The sequence below is a fragment of the Diorhabda carinulata genome, chromosome 8, assembly GCF_026250575.1.
Source record: "Diorhabda carinulata isolate Delta chromosome 8, icDioCari1.1, whole genome shotgun sequence".
NCBI lineage: Eukaryota > Metazoa > Arthropoda > Insecta > Coleoptera > Chrysomelidae > Diorhabda > Diorhabda carinulata.
The window spans coordinates 23,020,790-23,042,689 of NC_079467.1; the positions used below are offsets into that span (position 1 = coordinate 23,020,790).

At 31.1% G+C, this 21,900-nt stretch overlaps 2 protein-coding genes across 4 annotated transcripts; both read left to right on the top strand.

The window, feature by feature from the left end:
* The first annotated feature begins 444 nt into the window (after positions 1-444).
* Positions 445-9,245, top strand: LOC130897116 (uncharacterized). Of its 3 annotated transcripts, none has more exons than XM_057805730.1 (8): positions 445-847; positions 1,406-1,545; positions 2,517-2,820; positions 4,358-4,574; positions 5,021-5,180; positions 6,641-6,937; positions 7,234-7,479; positions 8,890-9,245. In XM_057805730.1, the coding sequence occupies exons 1-8, from the start codon at positions 829-831 to the stop codon at positions 9,160-9,162; spliced, it is 1,656 nt and encodes a 551-aa protein (XP_057661713.1). In that variant the 5' UTR covers positions 445-828; the 3' UTR covers positions 9,163-9,245. The 3 variants fall into 3 exon arrangements, with proteins under 3 accessions (XP_057661713.1, XP_057661715.1, XP_057661714.1); XM_057805732.1 differs by having other exon boundaries at positions 453-494; XM_057805731.1 differs by having other exon boundaries at positions 711-847; positions 4,358-4,532.
* Positions 9,246-11,942: 2,697 nt separating this feature from the next.
* LOC130897117 (uncharacterized) lies at positions 11,943-21,279 on the top strand. Its single transcript, XM_057805733.1, has 8 exons — positions 11,943-11,985; positions 13,607-13,746; positions 14,901-15,204; positions 16,551-16,767; positions 17,213-17,372; positions 18,115-18,411; positions 19,749-19,994; positions 20,959-21,279. The coding sequence occupies exons 1-8, from the start codon at positions 11,967-11,969 to the stop codon at positions 21,229-21,231; spliced, it is 1,656 nt and encodes a 551-aa protein (XP_057661716.1). The 5' UTR covers positions 11,943-11,966; the 3' UTR covers positions 21,232-21,279.
* The last annotated feature ends 621 nt before the right edge of the window (positions 21,280-21,900 follow it).

Below are 21,900 nucleotides of genomic sequence, written 5' to 3' on the forward strand. Positions count from 1 at the left end.
ACAAACATCCACCTAAATAGAAAATGAAAGAAAATATACTTATTATAAAAAAACATACAAGATATGATGTGAATGCTGAAATGTTTTTTTTTTTTTAATTTACTAGACTGAATTTAATAAAAAACTCAAACGTGCGTATAGAATCTATTAACAAATGTACTCGAAAAGGTTACGAACGATAGGTTATAAATCGGTTAAATCGTGATACTTACGTTGAACAGTTATAAAAATCGTTTAAGATGCTTTAAATATCGTTATCAATCAAATTCCAAAAATCTGAACACTATGAAACAAGAGTTGTTTTCACTGATGTCTTTACATCTCAAGATACCCAGATTTTTACAAATTTCATAAAAAAATAGTGTATATTTTGAAAAATCACTCGAACCTGACATTCTAATATATCAATTCAGATCGATTAGGATGCCAAACGTTTAATATCTTCTAAATTATTCAAATAATACGACTACTGTATCTTTTCTTCGCAATTTGAGGTATGTTTGTTTTTAAACATCGACATTTCTTAAACAATTAGCAAGGTTAGTTCAGCATAAACTATTTTTCATTTATTTACAAATTCTCTGTTAGTATTCCACTATGAGGAATATATTTTAGTCATTATCATTTTTTAATTGGTTATAATTTTTTTGGTTATGTTATGTTTCTTTATCTGATAAGAATCAGAGTTGAGTGTATAAATTGTTGCAAATCATTAACTGTTTATTTGACCTCAAAACATCGATATCTGTAGAGTGGAGATTCTTTTCAGAACATTGACATAATTTGTAATTACTCTGGATATTATTTTATTTGTTGTAAGATATCAGAATGGTTGACGTAATTAAAGGTAAGTTAGCATTGATTACCTATTTCAATTTATATATGAAATTAAAAATAAATGCAAAAATTTATAGGCATACTTTATACCACGCATATATCTCAATATTCATTTTCGAAGTTTTCACCAATTAAACGTCAATTTTTGTGGTGAATCGAGCACTTTATGTATCGCATTAAAATAATAGAAAGTAATTAAAAAAATGAATAAAATATCGTAGAATGAACGTATCTAAATAATATTAATCGAAAAAATGACTGCAGTTTTTTAATATTGTGTTTGGTCTATATTTCAAAATCTCCATTAAGTAACCAGAATTTTTTTATTTTGATTATCAATTGTAATTCTTCGTTTAGATTTTCTTATTACGCATGAGGGAATTATATAGTTACAGGGTGTTACATAAAAGCGTCGGATAATGAATTATTTTTTTGTGAATTCTCTTAGTTACTTCTTTATAGCTTTCAATTAGAACATTAGAATTTTCAGTCACTCTTTAATAATATTATTATCAAAAGGATCAAAAATATTCCATTCTAATTAAAAAATATTATTTTCCTATCATAGATTTACAATTGAGGACAGAATATGCAGCAGATGAAGAAAATCATATATTCTTCAAACCTTTAGATTTTGAATTGGAGGAACGTGGTTTGGGGTTTCATTTTTTCAAATACATGCGAAAACATAGTAATAAGATTGCGCAAGTATGTATTGAAGAAATTAGTTTAATTTAAAAACACATCTTGTTATTTGTGTATATAAATTTCTATCTTAATCCAAATATAATATTATACAATGTAATAATTTAGGTGAAGGTCACTAAAATAATACTGTTTAAAATTAGTTCGAAAAATATTTTAAATTGACTTCATATATACATTTTGAAAATAAAATATTCTACAATGGCTTCTTGTTCAAATCTACTTTTTAGTTTGTACATAGGAGACACTTTATTTTATTAATTATCTTCCCCAAAAAATGATCGCCAGCATAAGTATATTTGATGAATGGTTAATATCCAACAATTTCTTCATCTAATGTAACAATAAGGATTTTCGAATTGCTATTTCCCTGTCATTAATTAACAATGTTACTAATCATTGTTTTTTGTTGTCACAAATCTTCTGTCACTTTGTCTAATCGATAGTGAACATCATTGATTCATTATGTTTCTAGTTTATGTTGTGGCAGATTATTGTTACCGATTGTCTCAGTTATGATAAGCTTTCGTAACGTATTCATGTGTGATATCAGATGCAGGACACCCTGAATATAGACACCAAAAATTTTCTGGTTTTTCCCGAGCCTATAAAGTTGATTCAAAATGTCCATAGTTATTGAGAGAATAGACACTTTTGACTTCCGTTTTTTTTTGTTTACCGAAGATTTTGATTTATGATACTGATTTTTGATCAGCTCCTTTGAATATTGATAGATCCTGCCGGTCAGTTGTAACAGAACTCTCAATCCCCATGATCATCCGTCATGATAAGTATTGCTTAACTACTTTTCAGTACTTTCGCTTGTAAATTCTTGTTTTTATCGTGCTTGTAAGATTATCATGTTACCGTTGTTTGTATATCCCCAAGTAATTCTTAAGCGATTGTTGAATTCATGTTATGACATATACACAAACAAAGGTGTACAAAAAGCGAACATCTTCCATCTATTTTAGTTTATTGCTGATACGGAAAAAGAAGATACATACCAAGAAGTTTTGGAACGTTGTGTTAGAGCTGCTCTTCATCTGAATAATAGAAATTTGACAAAAGAAGATGTCATTCTTATATGTTCAAACAACAATCAGTTCACTGTTGTTGCCTTCATAGCAAGTTTATTTCTTAATGTACCGATATCTACTTTAGATCCGACGTTGGCAATTTTAGATTTTAATCATTTATTACAAGAAGTCAGACCGAAAATAGTTTTCGTTATACCTGAAGTTGTTAATAAAATAGAAACCTCAATGCAAAATGCAGGTAAGTCGTTAAAAGATGATTACAAAGATAGATACTTGCAAATAACAGAACAAGATGATGAGGACTCTTAGACCTTAACTTTAAGAACAGCATTGTCAATTACTAGCACGGACTTTGAACAATTAAGCATTCGAAATATTTTATTACTCAACATATTCTCCTCTAAATTGGATACATTTATTACAGCGAACCTGCAACGTCTCTAGACCTTTCAAAAAAAATGTTTCTTCTTGCTCTGCAAACCAGACCTCCACAGCTTTTATTACCTCCTCGTTGGAAGAAAATTTACGACCATTTAAACTTTTTTTTAGTCGAGGAAAGAGATGATAGTCGGACGTAGCCAAATCTGGTGAATAAGGGGGGGTGTTCTAGTAATTCAAATCCTAAATTACGAATTTTTTGCATGGAAACATGAAATTTGTGTACATGGGCGTTGTCCTGCAAAAACAAAACACCTATGGATAGCTTTCCGCGTCTTTTTTCTTTAATGTTTTCCCGTAGTGATCCCGTTGAGTGATCAGTATTGTCGAATAGTAATCTCCAGTTATTTTTCTACCTTTAACCAAAAAATCAATCATCATTACTCCACGGCAATCCCAAAAAACTGAAGCAAGTTTACATCGTTTTCTAATCGAGCACAGATCGAACGTGATGCTTCTACCCTTGCACGCTTTTGGTCCACATCCAAACATTTGGGGATCCATTTTGCAGCAATTTTTCTCATGTCCAAATTGACGTGAACTAAATGATGAACGCGTTCGTATGAAATATTTAGTGTTTGAGATATCCGTTTTAGACCAATTCGACGATCTGATAAAATCATATCAAGAACTGCATCGATATTTTTGAGGACTGATACAGAAACTGGCCTTCCCGATCGGTCATCATCTTCAATGGAAAATTTACCTCTTTTGAAGCTTGCAGTCCAATGTTTCACGGTCGCACACGAAGGACATTGATCACCAAGGGTATTGAGCATATCTTCGTAAACGTGCTTACCTCTTAACCCTTTTAAATACAGGTACTTGATGATGACTCGATACTCCAATTTTTCGATTTTCTCAATTTCGGTGGATATCTTCTTCCTTTTAATTTATTGCTTAACTCTGGTTTACTTTTTTGACGTCAAAATTTACACTGACACTTTTAATAAGTTTATATAATATTTTGTTTATGCATGGAACTGGTCTAGGCTAACTAGATATCAATACATCCTCGTATAACAGGACAGTGACTTGTCAGAAGACCGACTACCAGTTTAATTTCGTTTCTAGAAACCTCTAAAATTTACTCAGACATTCTGTCTATTTCATCATTGCCCAATCTACCCTGGAGCTTGGTAGAGATATTAGAGTCACTTTTTTCCTGTTAATTAGTGCATTTAGAAGTTGCTTACACTCCTACGCTGCTAGTTTAAATGAAGTGAGACTAAATTTCCTCATAGTATTAAGCTGTTTATGTTCGCTGAAATTTCAACTAATACATATAATAGCATTTTTAATAATTTCGGAATATTTCCATTATATTTCATTTATAGGAATTGAAGCAGAAATAATAGTTATCGGAGAATCAGATCAATACAAAACATTTTCAAGTTTTTTGAAACCTCATCCAGATGAAGATACATTTGAACCGAAACAAGTTGATAATATATTTGATACAGCGGTGATTCTGCTGAGCAGCGGCACGACTGGTTTCCCCAAAGGAATTATGTTGAGTCATTACGCTTTAATGTCACAAGCAGTTAATTTAATGTAAATAATCAGATAACGAGAAAAATTATTGAATTGTTTTGATTTTTATAAAAGAATAAGGTTATTGAGAGAAATGTAACCGTTTGTAAAGATATAGTACTTTCCAAAGTAGTTGTTATAAGTAGTTGAGTGACTTCGGTTCTAATTTTTCTTTTATTTTATTTTTGAAATTAATAAACAATTAACAAAACAACTAAAATGGAATAATCCTAAAGTGACTAAGTTAGAATTTCTGAAACCGTTGGTGATATTTATACTGAACAAACTGTTCACGATTACTGTGAGTGTTGGTGTAAAAAGTGTGTTCAGTATAACCCTAAAGAGGTCAATCAAATTTGAAAGTACTCAATGAAAAAAGCTCATAAAACTTTCTTTAGTCACATAACACTGCTTGGACTCTCTCAAACCCGCTTTACTATATTGACATTAACATTCTTCTATTGTAGATACACGAATAATTTAAACCGAGTATATTTATCGTATGCTTCATTTTATTGGATAACAAGAATAATGTCTTTAACTGCATCATATAAAATAGGAGCAGCCAATGTCATGGTCTCAAAATTCGATCCTCAACAATGTTGGCATTTACTTGATAAGTATAAGGTAAAATCAATTCTCATTACTAAAATCAGATTATTTAGAATAGTGAATCACAGAGATAGAGATAGTTTCAATGACTCTATTATATTCAACCGAATTTATTGACATTATAACCTACTTTGCTTATAATTTACATTGGTTTCAATGTATATGAGTGAAGTGTACCAACCTGAAAAATACTTGCTAGAAAGGTGGAGAAGAAAATAATAACTACTTAAACTATGATATTTTGAATTAGTATTCAACGCAGACCTAATAACAGAAGAGTTCAAATTGTCGCGGGCTATTTTCGTTGTTACTATTATTGAAATAGTTTTTTACCTCATATCATTAATACCAGTTTCTTGGATATTTTTGTTGGCCAGAAAAAATGATATTTAGTGTGTATATTTCCTATGATTTTTAATCAAGGAATTATCCTCGAGATTTTTTTTAATAAATCTCGTTAGTTTAATACTTTTACTTTCCTTTTTAAAGTAGATATCTTAGGTTATGCAATACCGAATTTCTTGGTTTAGAGTTTCTAATTATAAATGAAGGGACGTAGGTAAGAAAAAAACAGTCTACTCCTCTTAAAAATCAATGATTATTAATATTTTAAGAAAATAAATTCGATGATGAAAATAGGTATTAAGTCACTTGACTGCGACGACCAATCAAAGTGTTATGTCACACAAGACATCATTGTTGCTGTTGACATTTTCATACAACAGAGCCTAACCTAACCTAACCTAACCTAACAGAGCAGGGTACCCCGTACTGTTTTACGTTTTTAGCATTTTTGTATATTCTTAGACAAAATACATTAGTTTTATTTTACATTTGCATTACCTAAGTAGATAATATTGTGTGTAGTACTACACTGAGGCATAATACAATACTTGTAAAACGGGGATTCATTTTTAGAAAACCGTTTACACTTGACAGTTGATGTGAACAATTTTGTTTTGCATGCCATGACGTTATTCAAGACGCCATGACACTAATCAGCGTTTCCGAGGGAATTCTAAATTGTTATTTTTAGATACGAAATACGTGATATAAATATTGCTTTTTTTTTAAATATAGTTTTTTTGAAATAAAATAGATATAATAGAAAATAATTAGCCGTTCTCAAATTTAGTCAACTAACCTAGTCTCGACATAAGATTATTTCCTTAGCTCGATCGAAAGATTAAAAAAAAAAACAAAATGTTTTATTTATGGTAAAATTGGTCGTTAATCAGTACATCACTGGCGGCATGAGAAGGTACATATCCTGCAGCCGGAAAACGAATCTAAGCTGACAAAGATAACCCTCTGCTTTTTGCACTCATTAGTTGTTCACGATGTTAGATCGCCTTTTGATGCATTTAATCAATGAAGTATTTTGTCTCTTGTGTTATTAGGTCTGTAGTACTCAATTAACGTATACTAAATATTAAGAAAATTAAACGCAATTCCCTTCATTTATTTATTGGCAGGTAACTGATACCTTTTTACCGCCCCCTTACGGAATATCATTAGTGAAAGCTAGTCGTCCGAAAAATATTGATACTAGTAACCTGATAACCCTTTCAATTTCCGGTGCGCCAATGCCAGAGGCATATTTTTCCAAACTTAGGGATATGTTACCTGGAACTATTATTTCTCAACCATACGGACAAACAGAAATTGCAGGATGTGCTACATGGATTGATGTAAAAAACGTTAAACAAACTTTGTATATACATAACAAACCCAACTCTATCGGCATGCTTTTACCTAATATTATGTGTAAAGTAAGTATATGTTATCTCGTTGTCAATTGTTGTTCATTAAGATAAATTCAATGATATTGCCACAAATATAGTTTACTAAAAAGGAATTAGACTTCAAAATGAATAATTTAAAAATTCCAATACAAGAAATTACCTATATTATATCTAGGTAAATATCTGGATATTTCTAATTGTAACTTTGAGCATAGTTTTTCAAATTATTTTGCCAGCAACATTGTTGAAAATATAGGATTATTGCAAACGATTCAAGGGTTAAGTTTACGTAAAAATAATAAATAAAATAATAAATTTCATAGGTTGTAAATGTAGATACTGAAAAAACATGTGGTCCTAACGAACAAGGAGAACTTAGATTCAAAACAAAATCAATCATGAACGGTTTTTATAACCGAGACTGTTCCGATTCTTTTGATACGAATGGTTGGTTGAGAACAGGCGATGTATGTTATTACGACGAAGACGGTTTTTTTTATATAGTCGATAGAATTAAGGAAATGCTCAAATACAAATCGTGGCATGTAGCCCCAGCCATGTTAGAAAAGGTAGGTACAAATAATTTGTCTGTGCTAAAATTAAGAAATAATCCGAACCTTTTGACTCGGGTGATTGGTTGACGACACACGATATTACTTATTACCACATCGTGGCGAAATTAGAGAAATGGTCGAATATAAACTGGCATGTAGCACCAGCTATATTGGAAGAGGTATAAATTGGGTTTCAATATACTTCAAGTACTACTACTAGTTTAGGATACAAAGACGAAAAATCCAAGACAAAAATCGATCATTTCTTTCGTGTGTTACTCATTTTTTTTTTATTTGAAAATGATCAAAAAGTCACCCGTTTAAATGTGGTCTACGATGACGTTTAACTTGGAATTTCTTGAACCGTTGGTTTTATTCATATTGAACACAGTGTTTACACTACCACTACAACAACACTCACAATTACACTGCATTCAAATGTATCCATCAATTTTCAACAATCAACAATTTTACATTCTTCTTCTTCTATTTCTTACGATGTGTTTTAAGGATTGTATATCGTGTATTATTGTCCACTGCCTGTGTGTTTTACAGCCAAGATATTTTCTTCCTTCCGACCCCTCCCTTTCTTTAAATTTTACCTTCAGTAGGTGCAAAAATTGATATTTCGCATAATCTGTCCTAGGTACGCCGTTTTTCTCTTCTTAATTAATTCAAATATATCACGTTGTTTGCCGATACGTCTCAGAATTTCTTCGTTTTTCAATCTAGCCGTCCAAGGTGCAGCCAAATCTTGATGATAACAATATATTTACATTGATTCTACTACTTTGACTGGCAGCGTGCTTGTTTATATTTTTGATGATGTTGATACGTTTTAAACTGATCATTCACAAGACATCTTAGTCTACCCAATATAGTGCTTGTTACAATCATTACAGCTAATTTCATAAATACAAAGGTATAAATATCGGGCCGACTAATAGGTTTGTTTATCTCCGGTCTAAAGAGCACATAGCTCATTTAAAATATGCACAAATAGAAAAATCGGGTCTTTGTCGGTCATAATCATAAAATAAATGTGAATAAGTATAAAATTGTTAAAAAATATATTAAACTATAAATTTTCGAATACATTTGAAAGCACTGATATTGATAAATGTAAAAAGAGAAAAGTAGAGACAAATGACCTTCTCCTTACAGCTCTTTTTAGTTTATTAGTTAAGTTTTGGTTGTGAAATTTTCTGCCGAAAGTGCTTTTAGGGATAAGAAGTTCAATTGTGGGAAAATTTGTTAAAAAGTGAATAGGTTTTAGTTTATCTTCAATCTATAAAGACGATTACTTATTATCATACTAACGAGACATTATTGTTATATACATATTTTACTACAGAACTCATTCAATTATTTTTATATAGTATATTTGTATAAATTATGTGACATTTATGTATTATTATTATATAGATTGTAGAGAAACATCCAGCAGTGTCGCAGGCAATTGTAATAGGCAAACCTCATGATGAAGATGGCGATCATCCAATGGCAGTTATAATACCAAATGAATCGTATCTTGGAATTATCGATGAAGATGATATTGTTCATTTTGTAGCGAAACGTGTACCGGATCGAATGAAGCTCAGGGGGGGCATTAGAATTGTTAATAGTTTTCCAATGACTCCTTCTGGAAAAATTAAAAGAGTTCTATTAAAATCTATGATACTGAATGGAGAGATTTGAGATATAAATAAACATTACAAACGATTGTACGAAATTTTATGACTAATTTATTAATAATAGATGTAGATCTGCAATAGCATAAATTATATATTTTATTAAATTGACATTACTCAGTATCCAGAAGTATCTAGTCGGTGTTATTGGTTGTCTACGGATTTTAAAAAAATTCCCAACTTAATGTAAATTATTTATTTGTTCATTTATACGTATACCAAAACTTTTGTAAACTTCAATTATACATACATATTTTACCTAATTTCTAGTTAGTAATATTTAAATTATAACTTTATCAGTTAGTAAGTCAATTAGTTAATTCATTTTTATACATTTCGTTTCACTTAACCTACTTCTACTCCTCTTTAATATAAATTATAATGTAGGGAAATATCTAAATTATTCAAATGATACGACTTATTGTTATCTTCCCTCAAATCTTTTCGCTTTCTACCCGTGGTACTTCTCTGGAAAAATATTGTTTCTATTTCGGTCAAAATACGTTTCCAAGCTTTGAAACTCAAAATTTCTTTCGCCCGTTTTATTATTGAAATTTCTATGACTTGTTTTATTTTTATATTCACTTTCTTTCACGATTTGAGATATGTTTGTTTCTAAACAAAACAATTGCACAAGTTATTCGTTACATCAGCGATTTATTTGCAAATTCTTATTTCATATTTCACGATAAGCAGAAGAATGTTATAGGTGCAGTTTTAGATAAGAATGTTGTAAGAAAAAGTGTGGCAATTATAATGGCATTAGTGTAACTAGCTCGATGGGAAGGTTGTACGACAAAGTTTTGAAAATTTGAAGTGAAAAAAATATGATTGATATAGAAGAACTGATTTCGTGCAGGACGCTCATATATTGATAATATTGTTTCGAAAAAATACACGAAATATGTCCCTAGGCCGGCCCTGTTTTAAAATTGGGCGAATTCGCGCGGCGCCTTTTCAACTATTTTTTATAAATAGACGGCGGCTTATTCAAAGTATTTCTTTTAAGTAATTTCTAAGAAATTCTATTAATTTATTTCTTCAAAAACATTACAATACATTCCTGTAACATGGAGAAACGCAAAGCCAGGAAATTAGCCACTCACCTCATATTTGTCGATCTCTACAAGGCCTATACGGTGCCGCACAGTGTTTCCTTTTCCCGATTTCGTGGCCAAAAACACTTTTTATGAAAATTTGTTTATTTATGTTTTTCGGGTCGCTGATTTCGAAAATGCAATTTGTTTTTCAAAATTCAAAATGGCGGACCCAAAATGGCTGCCATTTATATTATAAAATGGATTTTTTATTTTAATATTGGGTTTTTTATGCTGGTTACTGTTTTTTAACTGTAAAAATGAAATTGCATTTTGAAAATACAAAATGGCGGATAAGAGAAAAAATTTTCCTAAAAAAAAGGTATATTGGTGCCAGAAAATACGTTTTTTTCAGGTATAATATATTTAATTACATAATATAATGAATTGTGCTTATTACTAAGTAGATATATTATAACATTAATATTTAACAACTTGCGCTGCTAGAAGGCTTCTCCGAAAATTCCGAATCAGATTCATCCGATGAAATATCCGAAAACTCTCCCGATGCTAACAATTTCAGCGCCTCTTTACTTAACTGCTCCCCTTTTTTGGCACGAATTTTTCGCTTTCCCATAATTACAGAACTGAGCAAATACGAAATGAAAATATATAACGAAGAACTGGTCGAGTATAAACGACCTCAGAGAGAATACAGATTAAGCAACTGCTCTGGTACGGACATATGATGAGGATGGAGCAGAAAGGTGTCCGAAGAAAGCATTGATGCGTCAACCAAAAGATAGAAGAAAACGAGGAACACCCTCAAGGACCCAGAAGAAAAGAATTTAACAAATTATGAAAGACAGAGCTATCCGGGAAAACAAGTGGATAAATAGAAAAGTGTGGCGAACGAAATGCGGGATGCGATTTCTAAATGTTCTTTATTTTAGGTTGCTTCTGTTTCAAAATTAGTTTTTTATAATAATTTTTAAAAGATAGATGAAAATTGACGTTTCGACTTTTCTTTAAGTCAAGAAGACCTTGGTCCTCAAGATATTTAAACTTCAATTCGTGTCATCCTATGTCAAAACAAGATTAGTGATAATGAGTTTGGCTGATAGATCTATCCAACTATCAGAACCTGAATTAGATACTTAGGTAAAAAAAAGGAAAAACAGAAAGAAAATAATTATCCGAAAAAAATGATAAATAACATATTCAAGAGAAGGATAAACAGTTACTACAATCAATTAAAAAACAAAACGGAAACGAAACATCAAAACATGAAACATTTTTCCTTAACATATGTACAAGGACTTTCCCAACAATTATCGAATTATTTCAATAAATATGATATTAGTATAAGTCATAGAGGACATAATACATTATCCAAATATTTCACTACATTAAAATCTAAAACACCAAAAAACAAAAGAACTAATATTATACATCAAGTGCCTTGTACTAATTGTGAAGCTGTCTACATAGGGCAGACATCTCAGTATTTAGAAAATAGACTAAGAGGTCATCTATACGATAAAAAAAATAGAGCTGCATTAACGAACCATGAAATATAAAAATTCAATTCAATTATAATTTTTTCAATGGTATAAATTTTTATTTATTTTAATATATTCTCTATTTAATACGTACCGGAATTAGGTAAACATTATAATATTTGCGTTCATTATTGTAATTATTTCTCTTATCATAACTATTACAAATATTACAAGGACTGTGGGTATTATTCCATTTGTAGGAAAATATCCAAATGGTTAGCTTCATTAAAGGTAAGTTAGCATTGATTACTTAGATTTATACTTGGCAGCTAAGTCGTATCAAGTAACATAATTATCGTTGCTGAAATTATTATAGAAAATTTTAGGCAAAAAAAGTGAAAATATTATTTCAATTTGTAAAAAATTTTCAATTTAATCACGAATACAGCTCACTAATCATTAGAGAAGATATGAAATATCTTTTTGAATATCTCAGTAGCAAAAATAAGCTAGTCAAACTACACGGTAAAATTGGATTTCCAAAATTAACGAAAAAATCCATTATTAAATACTGTATAAATTAAAAATAATAATAAACCTTTAGAGGCGAATTTTCAGAGATGGGTCGCGTAGATATAAAGTAGATCTGTTTGAAAACGCAGTGAGATACTTCAAGAGTTGTTTCCAATGAGTTAAACCGAAACAGGGTCGAAAAGTCGTCGACTATTGTCAATACTTGTGTATATTGAACTTCTATAGGTTGTAGTTTTGAAAACGTTCATGGCAGATGATTCCCCAGGTTTGCTCTTCTCCAAAGGAAGGAGTCTCGATACGTTCTAATCGTCGGCAGGCAAACTCGGCATTCATGAGCCGCGTCTGTTTATCAAGTAGGTCTTGCAAGTACTCTGCTATAGGTGGGATTATGTTGAATAGTTCGGAAGGGTATCTGTCGTGGTACTATCAATGGAACTGAGTCAGGTTACAGAATGTCTGCCAGGCATTGCAAGTTGATGTTGGTATACAGCTCAAAAACCTTCCGACTGACCTCGAAAATCGCATCATATTGAACCTCCCTCGTGACTGCACTCACGTATCTATAGTTGCCTAGCTTTAGGGCATGTTCAAAGACAGTCCTTCCAAACGAGGAATATTCTTATCCATTAGTTGTTGCTCGATGTTCCCTTCGGAATCCAGTTCAGTAAAATGACTAGAAAACATACCTGTTTGTCAAAAAATTCAATTACCTTATCCGCACTTGAAATAATTCATACCAATTGTCCCGATTTACTGATTTACCGGGATATTCCCGATCTCTATTCGTTTGTCACGTGTCCAGCCTTGCCTGTGATTGGATAAATATTCATCATCATAAAAGTGAGTGCCAACCTGGAAAAATACCAGGGAATTTGATTTTCAATTATCACTAGATACCCAGTGCGAGCAACCTTTCTTGTATGTTATAAGCTGTCCAAGTTTCTAGATTGCCAACAAGTCTTAAGATGTTAAGACAACAGTCAATGTTGACTGCGAAAGTTATGAAATGTTTGTCTGTAACATGTAATTTTTCTAAAGTTACAGAACTATTCATAAATGTTCGGGAGAATATTGTAATAAATGAATAATTACCAGCGTTAACAGCAGAAGAATTGAGAGCTCATTCAATATTTTAGATAAAACAAAGTTATGTAAAAATCATTTTTATAGCTTCTAGTAAATATCAAAAATAATCCGGGGAAACCTCTATACTTCTATTAGAGCCTTCAGTCGCTCTTTACCAAAGATTAGTCACCAGATATTTTATTTTTTAAGACGACGTATATTATTTTAAATAATAATACCATTAGAAGTATCTAAAACATTATATTCTACGTGAAATATATTATTCAGTATACACGAGTAACTAAAATTTTAGAAATACAATTGAGGACCAATTATGCAGCAGACGAAGAAAATCATATATTCTTCAAACACTCAGATTTTGAATGTGAGGAACGTGGATTAGGATATCATTTCTTCAGATACATGCGAAAACACAGTCATAAGATTAATCAAGTATGTATTATATCAAAATCAAATTTTAAGAAATTTCTATAATTCAATCTTTTTATTTATGAATATACATTTTTCCTCGATCTGAATCGAATATCTTGCTATTTATTATTTTGGATAAAGGTAAAAAAAAATTAATAATATTAAAACCATCGACACCCGTTATCAATATTGCAAGATTGTAAAATAAGTTCTAGTTTTCTAATCCATTTTGAAAATTAAATTCCTTCCAATGGCTTCACCAATAAATTTGCTATAATCTTGATTGATTGATACGCGTACTTTAAAGTTTATTTTACTAATTTCCTCCCAAAAAAAATTATGGCCAATTTTAATATGTTTGGTGAGGCTTTGAACATGCAAATTTTTATGCCTTTTATGACTTTGACTAATCGATAGTCAACATCTTAATTCGTTACGTTTCTAGTTTATGTTAAGTGGTAGATTTTTATCGTCGAATGTCTCAGTTGTCACATTTTTACCTAGGAAAAAAAGAAATGAATTCTGATTTTCCATCATTTATCTGATTTAATCCAAAATATCTATACTTTAACAGAATAAGCACTTAAAATATTTTGACTACCATTTTTTTTTTGCTGACGATTTTAGAATCAGAATAATTCCTACGGTTGGTTCCAACGTATAATGCTACAGATTTTTTATCAGCTTTGTTAAATATTAACATTTTGTAGCATATTTATGGTAAGTTGTGGCAAAACTTCCAATCCTCATGATCATCAGTTCCTGTACCTGTTCACCCGTAAAAATGCAGCAAATGATTTGTTGTTTAATTCAAAGTTCCTGTTTACACATTCTTATACCGAATTACAACTTCCCAAATTTGTCGTTGTCAAAATACGTTAAAGACTAATTAACCCACCACGTTGATTCGTAATAGTTCTTCTCGTACTTCTTTAGCAGTTTTTGTTATTCGAATGAACTCATAAAATATTTTCATATCATATAAATATCGACAGTTTTGCCCACCAAAACTCCAGGTTAGTACTTTATCACATGTATAACCAATAAATTCTCTAAACACCTCACATCCTTGCTTCACTAATTTCCAGTATTCCTTCTAATAAATAATTGTTTTGGTTATGGTTTTATGATTGTCATGTTACCTTTCTTATATTATGAAAAAGAGTCTATTTCAGTATATTGCCGATACGGAAAAAGAAGATACATACCAAGAAACATTGGAACGTTGTGTTAGAGCTGCCCTTCATCTGAATAATAGAAATTTGACAAAAGAAGATGTCATTCTTATATGTTCAAACAACAATCAATTCACTGTTGTTGCCTTTATAGCAAGTTTATTTCTAAATGTAATTGTATCTACTTTAGATCCGACGTTGTCAATTTTAGAGTTTAATTATTTATTAAAAGAAATCAAACCGAAGATTATATTTGTTATACCTGAAGTGGTTGATAAAATAGAAACCTCAAAGCAAAATGAAGGTGAGTCGTTAATACATTATTATATACTTAGATACAGGTAACACAACGGGACAAAGACGTGAATGATGAGGACTTACTAGCACACACATTAAGAAATTAATTTTCCTAGCAACAATTTTTTTAAACTCCCTTAATTCATCTTATTACGATAAACTTTCTTGATATTGATTGAATGAATTAATTCAGCACTTGAATTGAATACAGTGTTTCTCATAGTGTTCTTGAAGTTCGCATCATGATTACGATCTCTGCTTTTTAGCTTTATCAATTCTAGAATTCCTAGATGACTTTTCAGATTTCATGATTTCATTTTTTCTGTCTAGACCCCGCTAAATGCCTCTTTTACCACAAAAAGAAGAAGGTAGCAGGTTTATCAGCGCCTCTAAAGCTGAAGTGGGACAATGATCGTCGACTGAAAGCGCGTGAGCTAGCAGACTTAGTAGGAATTTCAAAAAGTGCGGTACATCGCATATTAACTGAAAATTTGGACAGCGCTGTGCGCAAGATGGATGCCGCGTTTGCTCACAATATAAAAAAAACAGCATCGTGAAGATGTTTCCATCGAGTGTTTGGCAATGTTGTACAGAAATAAAGCCGAATGTTTACGCAATTTCATAACCATGGAGGAAACGTGAGTCCATTAGTTCGCACAGGCAAAAACCGTTCCATCTGCAGGCAAGGCCATGGCGTCGGTTTTTTGTGATGCGCGTGGGATAATTTTCATTGACTATATTGAAAAAGGAAAAACTATCAACGGCGAGTACATTGCGAACTTATCGCAAAGTTTGGGCGAAGAAATTAAGCTAAAACGGCCGCATTAGGCCGAGAAAAAAGTGTTGTTTCATAAAGACAATGCACTACCTCACACATCCGTTATTGCAATGGCCAAAATTAATGAATTAAAGTTTCAATTGCTTCCTAATACTTCCTATCCACCAGATTTAGCACCCTCGGATTATTTTCTTTTCTTAGACTTGAAAAAATAGCTCGATGGTTAAAGACTTTTCAAAATGATGCCGTCAGTTAATGACAATTTTGAGGAGCTTGACGATTTTTATTATAAAAAGAGTGTTGAAGTTATTGAAAATTGCCAAAATTTTTGTGTTTTCTTTGTTGGGCCAGGTACTTCTGAAACCATCCTCGTATACAGCACCTATTTTGTTGAACCAATTTACAAAAATTGATACAATATCCCAAATTTGATTTTTGGAATCTATAATCTCTGAGTAAAGTAGATACCAACATAGTATTGAGCTATCAGAGTTTTGTGAAATTTGAACTGGTAAATCAGAAATTTTGGTGGATTTCGAAATCTTTACGCTTTGTTTTAATTATTTTGTTTCCAGGAATTGGAACAGAAATAATAGTTATTGGCGAATCAGATCAATACAAAACATTTTCAAGTTTTTTGAAACCTCATCCAGATGAAGATACATTTGAACCGAAACAAGTTGATAATATATTTGATACAGCGGTGATTCTGATGAGTAGCGGTACGACTGGTTTCCCCAAAGGAATTATGTTGAGTCATTACGCTATAATGTCACAAGCAGCTAATTTAATGTAAATAATCAGATAAGAAAGTATAAGGTGATTGAGAAAGTTGTAGAGTAGTTGTTATAAGTACATCAAAATCAAATCAATATCGAAAAGTACATGTTCATCTTCATGGTTAGCACCACTCTTTTTTTGGTTTTAAAAAGAATTAACGTATTTTTATATTTTATTTTCTTAAACGTGACTTCTCTTTTAATAAAAAAGTAACAAAATATAACGACCCAATAAAAGTTTAAAATACGTAATGAAACATGCTCAAATTGATACTTTCTATTATTCACTCTCGTCCTTTTTCTAATTTTTGGAATCAACAAATACTTCATTCCAGATATAATAAATAAACTTTGGTAAATAAAAGTATAAAGTACTCAATGAAAGCTCACAACTTTCTTTAGTCATAAAACACTGCTTGGACTTTCTCCAAATTATTTTCAACATTCCTCTATTGTAGACATACGAATAATATAAACAGAGTCTATTTATCGTATGCTTCATTCCATTGGATAACAAGAATAATGTCTTTAACCGCATTATATAAAATAGGAGCAGCCAATGTCATGGTCTCAAAATTCGATCCTCATGAATGTTGGCGTTTACTTGATAAGTATAAGGTAGACTCAATCGTACGTATAGTTCTTCCAATATCAATTGCAGATTATAAAAACCGGTTCGAAACCCTTGCCGACAATATTGTTTGATCTGCACTTAATAGTAGTCCTTGGAATTTAAAAAAAATCATTATTATTCCTCGTTAACTTGCTACAACTGAATATTAAATTATAAAATGTAAATAGACGAGTAAAATGTACCTGCCTGTAAGGGCGTTTGGTTTAAACAGGGTACCAGACGTGAATTCAGCTCTTTTTGTGACCAATTCGTTTTTTTTTTCTGGAAAAAGAAATTCCAAAGCAAAAACCATAAAGGAAAATAAATTATTTGCAAATAAAACAAAAGAAAAAAAAAGAATCGTCTGAACTACAGTCATCATTTGATTGAATTATGATGGGTTGTGAACAGGGTGATACCACAGACTCATCTTCTTCTTTGATAACATGTGCAACAGATTTTTTCCAAAGCTTGGGAGATGATGAGTCCACGTGGTCTGACAAGATGTTTACCTGATTTTATACGGGGACCAAATATTATTTTCCATTTCTTAATTTGGTATGAGTGCCGTGCGTGTTGATGAAATATTGATTCGTCTTCTGCTATTGATATTGGAAGAACTATACTAAAAATTTACCAATGCCTAGCTTTAATCAGTTCAAATATTTATAATAGTTACAGGGTCGCTGAGAACTGATTCTACTGTATTGAACCCCACTTTAGTTTTATTAAATTATTTATTGGCAGGTAACGGACCTCTTTCCCCCACCCTACGCCGCAATATCATTAGCGAAAACAGGTCGCCCTGAAAATATTGATACTAGCAATTTGTTAACATTTTCGATTGCCGGAGCGCCAATACCAAAGGCATACTTTTTCAAACTCAGGGATCTTGTACCTGAAACTGTTGTTTCTCAAACATATGGACAAACAGAAATTGCTGGGTCTGCAACTTGGATTGATGTGAAAAATGTGAAACAAACGCTGTGTCTACATAACAAACCCAACTCGGTCGGCATGCTTTTACCTAATATTATGTGTAAAGTGAGTATAGGCCAATTTGTTTTCCTTTTATAAAATTTTTTGATTATTAATATGAAAAATGGTTCAATCATATAAACTGATCCATTGGCACTCATGTACAATTTCAATATACAATTTCATCCCTTCTGGGGAAACTAACCTTATGAGTTCGTTATATGTGTTACTAGAATTAAACTGAGGATTTAATAATTTAAAGTTACAAGTAGTTACATTAATCTGACTGGCGTACTAGACGAATATCAAATTGAATGAATCAAGTATTGGTTTTACGAGCTTCTTTATATATTAGTTCTGATCTTATACAATAATAATTATAAAATTAATTAATAATAATTAAATAATAAATAATTGAAAACAATACCTTAATGGGGTTGAAGATAAATCTATAAAACTGACATACAATTTATAGTAATGATAACTTAATGAGGCTAAAATTCATAATAATAAATAAGTAATTGATGATGATAATGATGCGCTGCTGTGAAAAGGGTTGTTTTGGATTACTTAACTCTAACATTTAGGTATTTACTTTAATTGTAGAGGTTTGTCAGCCATACAGAAGAGGGGTTAGTTTTGGTTAGTTGTAGCCATTATGTAATGCGAGAATCTTGTATATAATGTCAAACAAACATTTTTGATTGGGCAATATTTTTTTTTGTTTCTTTAATCACACAATCAGTCGAAAAAATCGTTGTTCGCCGAATATCCTCACACAATATATTTGCAGAAACTGATATTTTGAAATAAAAATCATCTATAAATTTTGAGTAGGATAATTTATTGTTTAAATTTGTATCGACATTTTCGATTGTATATAAGATGATTTTCAAATTAATTGAAATAAACAAATGTGTTGCTCTGAAAAACAAAGATTTTATTTTTATGACAAATGCACTACATAAGTGAAAATAATTGTAAACTGTTTTATATTACATAACTAAATCTTACCTAAAAAACAAGGAAACGACATTTAATGTTTATTTCTTCAGCTCTTTCTTAAATAAGCAATATTTCTTGACCTACATTAATTAACCTGTATTATCTTATTCTTATCAATCAAAATTGACACTTGTGACAGTGACATTTGTGACATCCATGACAGATCTATCATAGATATCACAACCCACAGATAAATAAAGTGAACCATATTAAAACTAAAGAACTAAAAGACTACTTCTTTATATCTATAAAAATATAAAAACCAAAATTCAACTCTTCCAGCATTTATTCATGATAGATTAGTAAATTATACTGCAAGCAACATTGTTAAGAAAATATGTGCATTATAATCTATTGAAGATACATGTAAGTTTTTATAAAGATGATACATTTCATAGGTTGTGAATGTAGATACTGGAAAAACATGTGGACCCAATGAACAAGGAGAACTAAGATTAAAAACAAAATCAATCATGAACGGTTTTTATAACCGAGACTGTTCCGAATCTTTCGACTCGAACGGTTGGTTTAAGACCGGTGATATTGTTTATTACGACAATGACAGTTGTTTCTACATTGTCGATAGAATTAAAGAACTGCTCAAATATAAACTCTGGCATATAGGCCCGGCTATGTTGGAGGAGGTATGTATACATTGTTTTTTACACTTCAAAATAAAAGTTTATAAAACAAGGAAGAAAACTAGATAATGTGAAACGACTAAGGTGGTGGGAGTCCAAAAAATTGACGATATTCGCGAAAATTGAACAGTACAGTCTTGGCAAACAAGATTGGTACGTGTGACCTGTATCAAGAATAGTATATGTTGTCTTATATCCTCTCACAAAGCGACAGCACTTTTAGTATTGTTATAAGAATGAAAAATAAAGTTTACTCCCCGTATAAAATTCGGTAAACATCTAACAAACCTTCCGTCCACGTGGACTTGATGAATGTGTGACAAAATTCATCATCACCACTTTTTACCAATAAAATCATCGAATCGTAAACATAAATGCATTTCTATTGGCCGAAGTTGTCGGAAGGCGTATGTACACAATTTATTCGCAATATTCCTGCTAGACAGTCTGCGATAAGCATTGGCGTGGCTTGGTGACATTAATTTAATTCATAAATATCTTTAAATAAATAGAAATATGACGTTCTTTAGATCATGCGAATGAAGACAATGAAATTGCACAGTGTAGTGAGAATAAAGACAGGTATGAATTCAATAATAAAGATTTAGATATACAAACACAGCAAGTTATTTTAAATACATTCGAATGTTTAAAAAAGGAGAATATTCAGCAATCTGATCTTGCAATTATAATAAGACTTGCTGAATTAACTATAGTAAATAAATTTTGTAGTCACGAAAGGGTTGCGGTGGATCATTTATAGAACCGAAAAACATGCAAAGAAAAACTGAAATCATTTGACAAAGCTACTCAAGATATTATACTTCTGACGTATCAACCACCACGATTCCTACCCTATCCTTATTTGCACTTTTTAGTGCACTTATGTGGTTTTTAAAGTTAATTTTTATGATATATTATTTATTTATATGATTAAAGTATTTCTAAAAATTATTTCCGTTCTTAGATTATAGTGAACCACCCTGCGGTGTCCCAAGTAGTTGTGATAGGCAAACCCCACGACGAAGATGGTGATCATCCGATGGCAGTTATAATACCAAATGAATCATATCTTGGAAATATCGATGAAAATGATATTATAAACTTTGTAGAAGAACGTGTACCGGATCGAATGAAGCTCAGGGGGGGCATTAAAATTGTTAATAGTTTTCCAATGACTCCTTCAGGAAAAATTAAGAGAGTTGAATTGAAACATATGATATTAAAAGGAGAGAATTAGAAAAATTGTATGAATTATTAATAAAGGTTGTCGTATAATAACAAAAAAGTTAATTTTATTGTTCAAACTTTCTCACTTTCCACTTGGATTAGAAAATTTTGTTGGGAGATAAGGACGTGGGGAATATCCACATACTAATAGTATACCTTCACCCATTTCGCCAGCTTCAATCCTCATTTTTATTAATCGACTGTTACCTGTAAAATTACTTGTAAAAACTTGCATATTCCATATTCAGTACAACGCGTCGAGACTTCTATATATTTATTATTATAAACATTAAGAACTACAAAAGTATTTTTTGATTTTATAACTATTATAATATTTATAATGACAATGATCTTGATATTATATCTTTATGTGTTATCAGTTTTATTACACAATGAAGTTCAGGGTTGTACTAGTTAATTTATTATCTGTATCACATTTGAAATAGTTCAATTAACCGTGCACAACACAAATATGATAAGATGGGATTAAGTTCAACAGAACTCTCATCACAAAAATCCGAATATTGATGTATTCATTTAATATATAAATGCAGCCTTCCTGATTCAAACTAAACCGATGATGTTGGGTGGTAACCAGAGACGCGCTGTTATTTAAAAACCAATCCAACTATGTTGTAGTTCATTTTGAAAGCAGAGACGAATCGCTGGAATTAAGGAG